The sequence below is a fragment of the Aspergillus nomiae genome (genome assembly GCF_001204775.2).
Source record: "Aspergillus nomiae NRRL 13137 chromosome Unknown contig00204, whole genome shotgun sequence".
In the NCBI taxonomy this organism is placed as follows: domain Eukaryota; kingdom Fungi; phylum Ascomycota; class Eurotiomycetes; order Eurotiales; family Aspergillaceae; genus Aspergillus; species Aspergillus nomiae.
Genome location: NW_015378259.1, coordinates 1 through 13,850, shown reverse-complemented (window position 1 = coordinate 13,850; position 13,850 = coordinate 1). Strand labels below are relative to the sequence as shown.

The window sequence follows — 13,850 nt, the reverse complement described above, 5'->3', positions numbered from 1 at the left end:
CACGCGAGAGTGCACTCGTCATGGCCCACGATTAGTTTGATGATATCGATCAGACTAGACGTTCTGCAGCGAACAATGCTGGGCTCTTTACTCCCAAATAGCCGTGATACATCGCTAACGACCTCGATAGGCCAGGAGCTCCCACAAAGGACAACTTAAGAGCACGGTGTAGTTCCTCGCGAATGGTTGTTAATCTCATCCATCCTCAGCTGCAAGGGCTCGTAAACAGTAACCATGAGCAACCAAGATATGCAAGGGGGAAGATTCCGATGGTTAAGGCGGTGGAGTGACAAAAAAGTCCTAAAGTGGACTGGAGTAATTACTGTCGAGTATGGGAGACGATTAGGCCACGGCAAGGTGGTGAGACTCGTCAAAGCACTCGCAGTACGGAGGTTTCCATAACTGCAGCTGTTAGGGTTGGAGAAATGGGGTCCTAAAGGGGCAGGAGAATAAGGAGGATACGCGATACGAAGCGTCGCAGAAAAACTTTTATCCGGCAATGGGGTAAGGCCCACTTGCCGAAATTTGCAGCATAGACTGCATAACTTGTGGATAAAGGGGGAATAATTCCGCATACTCAGGTCAATTCGACAATGAAGGCGTCCTTCAATCTTACACGGAGTGGGCAAAAGCATCAGCCCGTCGCCTTGGCTCAGTTCTCTCGCGGATGTGATTGGTGGCCCATAGATCCCCGCGTCTTTAGATTTCTTTTTAAGGACCAGGTTCAATACGCCTTCGAGAAGGGAAACTACCATACACTGTGTGCCCAAAGCCCCGTATATAAGCGGCCGATCGTCCGGTTTGGTGCCCTCAACAATATGCACTCGCCGTGTAACCTGGTACGGCAAGCCCTCGGATGAATGATCCGTGCCCAAATATCATGACAGACCCTACACCCAGTGTTCTTGAGAAGGGAGGCAAGGCGGAGGAGTCGACTAGAAGCTTAGAAGCGTACAACGACCTTGAAAATGTACCGAAAGAGGATGATATCACTCTAGTCGACTGGGATGGGCCCGACGACCCCGCAAACCCCTTTAACTGGCCGACTTCGAAGAAAGCGCTACAGTTAGTCTTCATGGCATTCAATACTTTTATCAGGTGAGCACGTGGAAAAACAGATAGACAAGGAGAGGAGACGAGGGCTGACGGACAATAGCCCTCTAGCATCCTCGATGTTCGCCCCAGGCGTCCAATATGTCATGCGCGACTTTCACACCACCGACCAGATGTTGGGATCGTTTATGGTTTCCGTCTACATTCTGGGATACATGCTAGGGCCCTTTCTCATCGCGCCCCTTTCAGAGATATATGGCCGTGTTCCGCTATACCATGCGTGCAATGTGATCTTCCTGGTGTTCACCATTGCTTGTGCCGTGGCGCAAACCTTGCCTCAGTTGATCGTGTTCCGTTTATTCGCCGGTATCGCTGGCGTGTGTCCCATCACCATCGGCTCTGGGACGGTCGCCGACATGGTGCCAGTGGAAAAGAGAGCCGGTATTATGGCTATCTGGGCTCTAGGACCTATCTTGGGACCTGTTGTCGGACCCATTGCGGGTGGGTTCCTGGCCGAATCAGTCGGCTGGCGGTGGGTGTTCTGGGTCCTTGCGATTGCAGTAGGTAGCTCTACTGCCATTTGTTGATAGAGTACGATGCTGACAGTCTAGACCGGTGTTATGGCAATCGGGTGTTTGGCGTTCTATCGCGAATCGTATGCCCCAGTGCTTCTACGACGCAAGACTGAGCGACTGCGGAAAGAGACCGGGAACCCCAATCTTCGCTCGGCCCGTGGCGACACCAAGATCACGAAAGAGCTGTTCACAACCGCACTGGCGCGACCCATGAAACTTCTTTTCCGTTCGCCGATTGTATTCCTGCTCTCCCTATTCGCGGCTGTCACGTACGGGTACCTATACTTAATGTTCACCACTTTGACCCCGATCTTCAGAAACACTTACGGCTTCTCATCTGGTCTGGCCGGCCTCGCCTACCTAGGCTTCGGTATCGGAAGTATTTTGGGTTTGGCAATCTGCGGTGTGGTTTCTAACCGCATCGCCGTTAGTCACACTGCACGCGGCTGCTTCAAACCAGAATCGCGTCTCCCCCCGATGCTTTACGGCAGCTGGGCAATTCCCGCCGGCTTGTTCTGGTACGGCTGGTCGGCGCAAGCACATACTCACTGGATTGTGCCGATTCTGGGAACGGGCCTTTTTGCGATCGGCCTCATGGTCGTGTTCATGGCGTCGAACACGTACTTGGTGGATTCGTACTTAAGGCATGCCGCGTCCGTCACAGCTGCTGCCACTGTGCTGCGTTCTTTGATCGGTGCAGTGCTCCCGCTGGCTGGCCCATCCATGTATGATGCTCTGGGATTGGGATGGGGAAACTCATTGCTGGCCTTTATTGCGCTGGTGATGTGTGTCTGCCCGTTATTATTTTACAAGTACGGAGAGTATATTCGGACTCATCCACGGTTTCAGATTGCCTTATGATGGGCATTCACCGCCTTTTCGTGTTTCAAAAAGCTTCCAAATATATGTAATAGAGTGCTCGATTCCCTTTCCTGTTCAAGTTCTTCATCTGCTGTTCTGTTTCAGTCGCTAGTCTCAGAGATTCCCCCTTCTTCAGCCAGGTTTTGCATCCGGAGTTAGCATATCAATGAAAGGCCAGTATCTGGTCCCATACACGCTTCAAAGATTCCAAAGCAAGCCCATATATGAGAATGCCGCAATCTATCGGATCATACGATCCAGCCACTCATGAACTCCGGGTTTCCTTGAGGTGATCTTGTTTGACTTCACTCAAACCCTGTTATCCAGGGTATTGCTACGGCGAAACCAGACATTCTACATTTGCATAATTATTGTGAAGTCGAAACAACAATAATCCGAGGTGCGTTCTGAATCAATAGAGTTCCTCATGACCAGATTGCAACCTGCCCCGCAGCCCCAAATCCGAAATTCCGAATACGAAGCGATGACTTAACTCTATGGTGGTTCTAGAATTCTCAATCATGCCATGCCACCTTGGATATCCTCCTCTCGCACTCAACTCTGATAACAAACTATCTAACCCACACATAAGCTGTATACACAATCTTCGAACAAAATGCTCATCGCCGTAGTCCCAGCTTCACCCAAAACAGGCCAGGCGGCAATCCGCGCCCTACTCAACTCAACCGAAACCACCAGGCCGATCACCGTGAAAGGCGTATACAGGGATCTCTCCCGAGTCCCAGAAGAGTTCCTTTCCAACCCTCATTTCCAAGCGGTCAAGGGCGATGTGAGCGACGCAGCAAGCCTGGATCTCACCGGCGTCGACGCCGTTCTCGCAATCACCCCTCCGCGATACGACGGCTCAGACTTTCTGGCTTGTGCAAGGACAGCATCGGAAAATACGCGTCTCGCCATCCAGAAATCTGGATCTGTTAAGCGTCTGGTTTTGCTTTCTAGTATGGGGGCTGAGCATGAGTCGGGGACTGTGAGTTTCTGTTCTATTTATCTGTGATGAAGAAAAGGAAATACTAAAGCTGCGACTAGGGGGAAATCGTGACGAACCACATCGCCGAAACAATTTTAAAGGATGCAGCACCGGAGGTTGTCATCGCGAGATGTACTTACTTCATGGAGAACTGGGCTATGGCGGTTGAGACGGCGAAGTCTGAGCATCCGCATTTCTATTCGTCTATCACGCCTATCGATTTCGAGGTCCCTATGGTTTGTTTCCTTTTCTGTCTTAAAATCGAGGTTGTTATGTTGACCAATAATCTGAACCAGGTCGCTGTCAAAGATATGGGCCAAGCATTTGCAACATATTTACTCAAGTCCGACATTCCAGAAAGTCCCTACATTGTTGACGTCCATGGACCGAGGTCCTATACGCCGAAAGACGTGCAAAGGGCCTTCGAAGAGGCTGTTGGCAAGGAGGTTGAACTGCGACTCGTGGAGAGGAAAGATCTATCGCAGTTCTTTGCGGGATTTCTCCCGAAGAACGTGGCTGAGGCTTTCACCGAGATGACCAATGCCTTTTTGCCGGGTGGTATTATGGCGAGTGCTAATACGGAGAATTCAAACAGTGATCGAGTCTGGAGGGGGAAGACTGAGTTGAAGGAAGCTATTCGGGAGCTTTGTGAAGGGTCTGGATAGGTGAAGGGTATGCAATAGCGATTTGTTCATTCATTCTAGGCTGTTGTTGGGACTGATTATATTGGTTTGTTTCCTTTTGCGTGAATTATCTGTGCATTGAAGTGTAATATCGGAAAAACTGATTCACAGGATTACTCGGTGTAAAGGTATAAATTGAGTCAAAAGCCGTGCTAGGATCCTTCTATCTACAAATCTTGTATAGCTACCACTTCTCTCGCTTTTAGAAATGTAATCCTCGTCTATCTTAATCAGTGGGGTTCGCATCTCCCTTCTACTTATCCTTGGTACCCCCAGTGGGCTGTCCTTCTCCTACACCGACATCGGCTCTACCATAAGGGTCCATCTTCTGGACTATCGGCAATAATTGTCCGCAAAACCATTGTATCAAAGCAGCTGCATGTTTACCCCAAACTATTAAAACGTACCCGCCAATCAATTTGGCCAAATTCTATTTGTCAAAGAAAATAGCAGCGACGATGAGTTTGACACTGGTACAGAATCGTCCGGTGACCCTCTGTCCCAAGTTGACGGTGTTTCTCGGATACAGATCATCATATCGCAACGATGCCCCATGGCTGGACTGGATCTTTATATTGCAAGTGCTTTTAGTAGTACCGAATAACCCCGCTGATTCAACAACTGGATGCCAGCGAGAAACAACGACGATCACCCTGAGCTCCCGAGAATACAGAAATCAAGTTCCAAGTGGCTCAAGCCGGTCGCATCTATACACAACGCGACTTGTTAATAAAAGGCAATTTGGCCTAGATACAGTCTTCGGCGGATCTTGTTATTATAACAAAAAGCTTTGGCGCCGCAGTTGAGCCTTATAGTAACTGCCAGGTCGTGGCCGTTGTTCAGCCGAACACAATGACTATCGATGACCAGCTGAATGCACTCGTCCGTTCTTCTCCGTGGGTAAAGGGGTATTTTGAATATCCAGAGGCAAGACTAATATAATATTAGTCCTATTTCAACTCCCATGCACACGATACCTGGTTCTGGTGTTGTACGAACTCACAAGCCCAGCACATATTCCGGCAACCGCATTGAAGGTGTGGATGCGCGCTGCCTCACTGTGGTTCAGAGGATGGCCTCGGTGAATTCGGCACCTGTCGCTGCTATCCTTGCAGACATTATTGTGGAGATCACTACCAGACTAGCCTTTCCGGTGGTTTACTTCAGAAATGGCTAGCAGACTTACGGACAGTCTCTTTGATGGCGAGGTGACCATGTATATGCTGTCAGTGGCATACTACTTCATTGCCTCGCGGTGTTCAAGGCTGTGAGAAAGCCATTTATCTATATCAAATCGAGTCGCCTCTCCACACCTTGCCACGTTTATGGCTAGGCCTGACGCCCGCCTCCGATACCAATGGGTTGGTATCTTTATCCGGGTCTATCGTTTGGCTTACATTATCTAGTTGTAGCGCACGAATTCAAAACGGCCCCTTATATGAGCCAATCACATAGGTTATTCCTCCTATCTAGGAGCATCAGTGGACGTGCTTTGCTTGTGAGAATCCTCGGCACCGACAGATGCAGCGCACGAAGCATGAAACTGCAGTGCGTAAAATATGTTTAACATTGTCTGTCATCCACTAGATCCCTGATACTCAAAGCAGGAACGTCTATAAGGAACCTGATTGACCTTTCCTTACCTCATGCTCTTAGCCCAAAAGGTCGATGCGCTTGGTCTCAACTCCTGACAGCAAACTCGCTGCTATAGGAGACCGAATACTCCGGACTACGCTAGCTCAGTTGGAAAGATATCTGGGAATGAGAGTGGCTGCTGCGCCATATGTGAACAGCACACTCCACCACCACCATCACCAAAGATCCTACTTTGTGTAGACGATCTTCAATCTTGTATTGACCGGAGGAAGGGACACTAGCACCTACAAGCAGGAATAACGCTGAATCGCGCCATGCTTGATCGGGTAACAAAAGGCAGGCGCCAGCCACCTATATTTATGTGGATATCGAAACCGATCGAACTGAATACAAAGCTGAGCTTGGGGCCATATTCAATACAGCTCACAATCTATTCCTCGCAGCCGTTCCAACCTTACGCGGCCTCTCCTGGTCGGTTGGACAGTCGAACGATTACAGTTTTCTCCCAGATTTAACAAGTCGCACCATATTAAACGAACCTGCTTTGATATTAGCTTTTGGAAGCTCTTCATCTCTAGCCATTGTATCCGACCCCTTACAGACCATTACACGCGATAGAGGCGTGTTACACCCGTCCCCTTTTGCTTTCTCTCCTATTAATAAGACCGTATGCGCATAGATAGAGCCGCATCCACCAAGTATCCGGCGCTTGCAATGGGCATAGCCTCAAGATTCGCAAGGGTCCAAAGGCTAAGGACCTATGTTTTATAAGCAGGTGGTCACACAGAACCCTGGTACCTAGAAGCAAGTCTCCCTAAGTATTTGTTCTGAATACTTTGAGCATATTATACTAATCGATCCCAGGTGAGTTAAATAGATTCTCGGTAAGACAGGAATACGCATGAATCCAGAATACAATAATCATCAAAAGTTGTGCGTGGATATTCTGAAAGAACATTCCTCTGCCACGCTAAGCTATATCGCCAATAAGACGACTATTACCAGCGCGGCTCAATATAAACCTCTCAATGACCCATATCAAGATAAGTATTACCAGTGTTTTAATATAATTACTGGTAGAGGTAATGCTATATATTCAGAATATCCAAGAACAAAAGACAGTCGAGTTGATTTTTAGATTCCGGAAAAGAACTGGAACTACTGAGAGAAGAGGACCGCGTTCATAAGCACATATCGCATTTTCACAAGGGAGCCGCAACAACAAAGCGTGTTCGGGTGTCACTCCACCGTGGAATTCATGCACGGGTTCAAGACTTTTACCAGTGTGACTATGGCCAGTGACAACAGTGGAACAGTCGAATCACAGATACAATGCGTGTCTTGCCCTACTTGACCGGTTATTGAGGTTGGTCTACAAGTCACCTTAAGGATGCACTAGACATCGCCTTTAAATCATTATATCTCTCCTAGTCAAGTATCTTCGGATCCAGCTTCAAATCAGACCTTGTCCCAAAGCACACCCACCCCGACATTGGGTGAGAACTCATCGTTGCAGTGCATATCTAGTCTTCGCGTATATCATGGCAGTAGTAGCCAGCAACGCTGTACCGACCCAAATCCATCGGCAAACAGAGCAGTTTGAATGGACTCGCGATCCCCTTGTCGTCAAATACGGAGATATGATGCCAGAAGAAATCCATGACATCAACGGTACCGCAGATTGGATTCAATATGCCTCTATCTGTACGATGCTGTCGGATCCGAAGTCATCTGGTCTGACTGGTTTAGTCCAATCTCTGTATCTAGAGGAGGTTCAAAGACCCACAGGCTTTTTGGGAGGAATATCACAAGGACAAATGGTGAGCCACCAAGTGCAATAAGACGCCTGCCTTATTGCTGGGGCTATCTTTGACTGTAAGAAGGAAGTAGACTCTGCCAGTCTGCTTTATGTCTGCAACCCTGGAAGACCTGGCTGGGTATGCACAAGCGCTCTAGAGGGATGAGCGGGAGGCCGATCAAGGGCGTACGTATCTTTGATCCCGCCAATCTAATGATAGAGTGAAAGAGGTCCATACCTAAGTGTACTCTTGGTTGCGAGGCCAAGGCTATTCTATGACTGCTTCAACAGGTAATTTGAGGCGATGGGGCTTATCCCCTCGCTGAGTCTTCATGTTCTGGCTTGATGGAAGGAAAATAGTGTCTCTGCCCCTGCTTGAGATACAAGATATGGAGTGCGCGGGCGAGGCATGTTACTCCTGGATTGCCCCAGTTATTAGGGTATATGGGTAAGCATCTATAGCTTCTGTATTGTGTATTTATCGCAAAACTGTATATCTAACATTGTGTTAGGTGGTGTGCAAATCGACCACCGAGATGCGGGAAAACCAGCGTCCTAACAGAGTCCAGACGCATTCCACTATGATTTCCTTGACCGTTATCCCAACAACACCGTAAGTAAGGAATCTCCTGCTTGATTTGGTAAATTTTCAATCCATCACTAATTAGTACAGTACACCGTAGTCACATTTTGTTGGGATTCTGGTCAAGGGCAGCAGATCTGGGATATAACCACGAGATCGTCGAACTGGAGACTATACATCTTACCTCCAGTGGAACAGCCTTTGGTTATAACCAAATTTCTACCGCATCCACCCATTCTTCATCTTCCCTGCATTACAAAGACTTCTTTGTGAAATGTCTCAGCCGTATTACATAAACTGCATTGGACAAGGTGAATTAGATACAAGCCCTAGTTAATCGCGGAACAACCCAAGGATTCCAACAGCAAGTCCAACAGCAAGGAAGCTTGCAGAAGCTGATTTATATCATTAAAAATCTCATTTTTAACTATGAGAAGGCCGAACTACTGAAGACCATATCTCTCAATGATGCCTCGTCATGCGCCGTTACTCTACTGTTCGTCGAAGTCCAGTTCTAAAATCGGATCAGCCTTTCCATACTATTACCATTAATCTTATCCTCAGTCTGCCAGACAACAGACAGTACAACGCTATTATATCTGTCACAGACATCTTTACCAAACACATAACGGCGATTTCAGGCCATGGTAACTGATCCGCTGTTCAGTGGGTCGACGTACTACTAGAGCCTATCCCCATCTAATTCAGGGTCTCACACGTATGGTGTCACACACTCATCCCTCTCGAAAAAGTCGCGGGACCCCAGGCTCAACACATAATGATTGCCCTCGGGTACAATATCTCAGCATCTCCTAGAAGATAAACACAGGGGAGCGAGAGATTTCGAGCACTTTGTCAGCATAGCCAATATATTGCACTGAGTTAACGATACTCAAAATCCGGCTTTTTAGCTGTATCTACAAATACATCGTCGACGACAGCGACAATAGCTCTGGATTGGGTTAAACAGAAAGAAAGGTAAGCATTCTATATTTATCTCGATCCTCACGGCCGGTTATAGTAACTTCCATATGATATAGTTTACCAAGCCCAACCTCCCACACGCCATGCAGAAGCATTCTTGGCTGAAGCCAAGTTCTATTACATATTTCTGGTAAATCAGGCTGGTGCTTCAGCAGACTTCAATTCGAAGACTTTGACTTCCCAAGCCAAATTATCTTCAATCGAAGCCCGAAGTTCATTGCAGATATTTGGCAATGTACCTTCTCGGTGCTACAAGTGCACACGGTATATTCTACATCCTGGCCCTCGCAAACGGAGGGTTCCTCGAAGATAATGAATCAGACCATCGAGCTCATGCACCTCACGTAGAGGAGTTTTGTGGCATCTGATCCTGCTAAGGATTGGCTCAAGCACATTGGTTTCGATGACAGCACGTAGGCATCAAACGCACCAGATATCCGGCATAAGGTCCAATAAAAAACCGACAAGAATAGAATCCCGGTGATTCCCAGTTCCTTCTGAGAGCCTCTCCCTCCAGCTCGAGAGCTGTATTAATGGCGGCTATGAGTACGAGCCCACTTTCTAATACTTGCAGTTGCTTCTAGCGTTCTGCTTGCTTTTACTATGCATTGCCATTCAGAGCTGCAATGCCGCACGGATAATGGAGACCGAGGCCCGGGCTGAATACAAGATGGGGGACGGGCCAGGAGCCTCGTTGAAGTCCTTGGGTTGAGGACGGGCTGATCGAGGAGGGGCAACAAAGTGGAAGACTGAAATAACGACCTGGTTACCCGAAGAGCACGATTAGCCGGCACCGAATACGAGATTGTCTGATGGATGGGTCCTTATAGCTATTTCTCTATCTCAGTGAAAGAACACTCATCAAAATGGCCTCTAGATTTTGATACCAATGGAAATGTTCGGAAAACCCGCGTCTAAATGATCCTTTATGTGACTGACTCGGCCGATTAGAGTTCAATGAGCTAGTTATCTAGCTTAATTTAATCATCATCCATCTATCTGATCATCCAAGGCTTCAGACCGGACGATCATGTATCATAATGACAACTTTTGTTGAAGGCCGAGCAATGTATATGGTATTGCCATATTCTATAAAACTTTGGACACGAACATTCAGTTGTTGCACGTTTCGCACAGAACTATGTCGCGCTGAAGATGTGGTTGAGCAGTGTATCGCAGCTCTGGCTGCAGAAGGCGATCAACACATAGCTGGGATCACGCCAGTCCAACTACTGGTTAAATATTCATTCCCAGTTGCATCAGGGACCAGTTCCGGTTGTCACTCAGTATTGCCAATAATCATACTAGATCACAAGACACGATTCATGGTTTATGATATATCACATAAAAGATGGACGTGGAAATCAAGAGTGATAGAGATAGTAGTAGATATGTTCCGCTCTCACAAATTAAGAGAAAATGAGAATACTTACCCTTATCCAACATACTCGAGCTTAAATTATAATGCAATCAGTGTCTGGTAAGGCAATAAGGCAGATAATGAGCAAGAAGCGAACGGTACGAGCGGACCGAGGAACGGTACGAATCCAAGGCACGACTCCGCACGGACTAGATGCATATCCCATGCATACGGGTCAAGAGATCGCCGTACCTTCGTACGTCAAACTGCAGCCGATTCCTCGGCGATACTCGGCAATTGACAATCATGGCAGTTTCATGTTGGACCCATAAACGAAACCGATTGCTACCCCGGATTCCTTACCTAGCTAGTACTGATCTAACATAAACAATCTACCCCATTCACTCCTTGTTAATCCTTCGTTCGGTAACTGTGTACTATTAGCTGATTATAAAGATGATGCAAGAGGCTTATGCCTCCGGTCGTTTTAGTCGACCTTTAACTGTGACATCATACATGGCGAGCCGAGCTGGATGTTTTCTAGGGTTAATGTTTCCAGTCATGTGTACCATAAAGGTTAGCTTGGCATGCCAGATATTTTGGATGCATCAGGAGCCGAAATAAAAGCATACCGTAACAATCAAAGAAGCGTAGGATCTAGTAGCCTAAACTTAAAACGTGCCAGTTGTTCTGCGTTAGCAGTATTTGTGGTCAGCTCCGTTGATACTGTTCACATTTATTCTTATCTGTCACACGGACCTACAGTATGTACGCCACATAGCACGAATTATGCTTCAGTATTGGTCGTATAAAACGCATATTTGGATTCCCCGCATTTGGATCTCGTCCCGCGCGTCATACTCGCAACACCCGAGGTCCGTTACGGGATAGCCACAAACAACTAGATTTATGCAGTTATGCACTTGATTGGCCCTGCCGAACCTATTCCTCTATACTCGAGTGCTAGACCCATCCATTCAGTGGTGAAGTGGTGGTGACCCACCGCATGACAGGCGGAGCTCTCTTCCATGTGGGGAAATCCTTATGGACGGCCTTAAAACGTGGATGATATACCCCCCCATGAAGTTGATTATATATCCACCATAAGTCCCAGTTCTGGACCCTCTCGTCTGCTTCTTTCCCTGACCCTGCCTGGCACTTCAACACGATGATCTTCGAACCGCTGTCACGAGTGCCATTGCCCACCACCGACGTTATCTCCTATATCTTCTCCGATCCGCCATATGACCCTAATCAACCAGTAATTCTCTCTTTCCCCCGTCGCTATCAATTGAGTATATTCTAAATCAGCCAGATCTACAACGATGCGAGCGACCCCTCGCGGTCGATTTCCTACAATCAAGCTCGGGTCATCATCCGGAAGTTGATTGCCGGGTTGCACGCATGGGGTGTGCAGAAAGGCGACTGCGTAGCCATCCATTCCTTCAATGATGTGTGTTTTGATCCGAGCAGTACAAACTGCCGAAATCGCTCTAATGGGAAGTCTGATGCATAGATCTACTATTCCATGTTGGTCCTGGCGATCAACGGCGCCGGCGGTATCTACACCGGCACCAACCCCTCCTACACCCCCATGGAACTGGGACACCACATCCGAGCCTCGCAGGCCAAGTTCATCATTTCCGAGCCGGAAATCATCGCCCCAATACAGGCCGCCATGAAGGAGACGGGTCTCCCCGAATCGAATCTGCTGGTGTTCGACGTCCAGGGTCAGACTGTACCCGCCGGGCTGAAGTCATGGCAGGGACTGTTCTCCGCTGGAGAGGAGGATTGGATGCGCTTTGATGATCTGAAAACGTGCGAAGAGACCGCCGCCGCCAGGCTGTTTAGCAGTGGCACCACGGGTCTGCCCAAGGCAACGACGCTGACGCATCGCAATTTCATCGCCCAGCACGAACTGGTCTTTGAGATAGAGAAGCGACCGTATCAGGTATTTTCCCGAACAGCATAGCCTGGAGCAGAAGTGAGGAGTCCGAGTCGTATTGACCACTATAGATCCGCCGCCTCATGGCCCTACCCATGTTTCACGCCGCCGCTGCCCCTTCCACCCACTGGAGTCCTCTCAAGGGTGGCCATGCCTTATACGTAATGCGTCGCTTTGACCTCATGGGTTTCGTCCAGAATGTCGAGAAGTTTCAAATCACGGACCTGCAGATGGTCCCGCCCATCGCAGTCGCCCTTGTCATGACTCCGCAGGTCCAGGCACACCCGTACCTCAAAAGCGTCCGCATAGCTCTGTGCGGCGCTGCACCGTTGAGCAAGGACTTACAGGAGAAGCTCCGCGTCATGCTGGCCAAGGATGCGCCCTGCACACAGGTGTGGGGCATGACGGAGACATGCTGTGTCGCGACGAAGTTTGGAGCGTACGAGCAGGATGATACGGGCAGTGTGGGGAGATTGCTACCTAATATAGAGGCCAAGTGAGTTATAGCGTTATTCCAATGCTGAGTCTCAGTAGCTGACCGGAACCAGGCTCGTAGATGACGAGGGAAAGAATATCTCAGCGTACGGGGTTCGAGGCGAAATGTGTGTCCGAGGACCCACCGTTACACCGGGATACTTTAACAATGCCGCTGCGAATGCTTCCTCCTTCGATGAGGACGGTTGGTATCACACCGGGGACATTGCATACTGCGACAAAGATACTCTGAAGTGGTACATCGTGGACCGCAAGAAAGAGTTGATCAAGGTCCGCGGGTTCCAGGTCGCTCCGCCTGAGCTCGAGGCCGTTCTTCTCTCGCATCCGCTCATCGTCGATGCTGCTGTCATTGGCTTGTCCGGCGTGCTTCCCGATAGTGAGCTTCCGCGGGCTTATGTGACTCGGCGTCCGGGAGCGGGCGACAAGCTAACAGAACAGGAGGTGCAAGAATACCTCGGTCAGAGACTGGCGAAGTATAAAGCACTGACCGGGGGTGTGAAGTTTATGGATGCGATTCCGAAGAACGCCAGTGGAAAGATCCTGAAGAGGGTCTTGAGGGAGGAGGCCCAGAAGGAGGTTGAGGCGGGCTTCCGGCCGAAGCTGTAATATTACTCTCCAATGATGGTTGTATCTCTCTGGAATACACTCTAGACGTCTTGTTGGACCATAGAGTAGTGTCAATAGTACCACTTCCAGCCCACGCCATGAATGTCCCACTTTCTGACATCCCATGAGACTTGAGCCACTTGCCAAATGTAGATCTCAACACTTGCACCAACATAGTCAATATAGACCCCTAACCTCCTCTCTCCTCCCCACCAACAAGTACCATCCTCCCCTGCTCCCCATCCCACCTCCAAACCCCACCCTCCCCAACATTATACCTATAATAATTCTCCGTGCCCCCAGGGACCAAAGCCCTCCGAAAC

General features: G+C 48.7%; 3 protein-coding genes across 3 annotated transcripts; all 3 read left to right on the top strand.

The window, feature by feature from the left end:
* Positions 1-880: 880 nt before the first annotated feature.
* Positions 881-2,489, top strand: ANOM_008410 (MFS transporter; the record flags this gene model as incomplete). The annotated part of the gene is made up of 3 exons (XM_015553666.1): positions 881-1,098; positions 1,157-1,613; positions 1,665-2,489. 3 exons carry the CDS (start codon positions 881-883, stop codon positions 2,487-2,489), a joined length of 1,500 nt encoding a protein of 499 aa, XP_015405426.1.
* A 616-nt stretch (positions 2,490-3,105) lies between these two features.
* On the top strand, positions 3,106-4,142 carry ANOM_008409 (uncharacterized protein; the record flags this gene model as incomplete). The annotated part of the gene is made up of 3 exons (XM_015553665.1): positions 3,106-3,477; positions 3,537-3,713; positions 3,774-4,142. The coding sequence occupies 3 exons, from the start codon at positions 3,106-3,108 to the stop codon at positions 4,140-4,142; spliced, it is 918 nt and encodes a 305-aa protein (XP_015405415.1).
* Positions 4,143-11,649: 7,507 nt separating this feature from the next.
* Positions 11,650-13,527, top strand: ANOM_008408 (acyl--CoA ligase; the record flags this gene model as incomplete). Its single annotated transcript, XM_015553664.1, has 5 exons — positions 11,650-11,742; positions 11,797-11,934; positions 11,998-12,432; positions 12,498-12,922; positions 12,975-13,527. 5 exons carry the CDS (start codon positions 11,650-11,652, stop codon positions 13,525-13,527), a joined length of 1,644 nt encoding a protein of 547 aa, XP_015405416.1.
* Between the last annotated feature and the right edge of the window lie 323 nt (positions 13,528-13,850).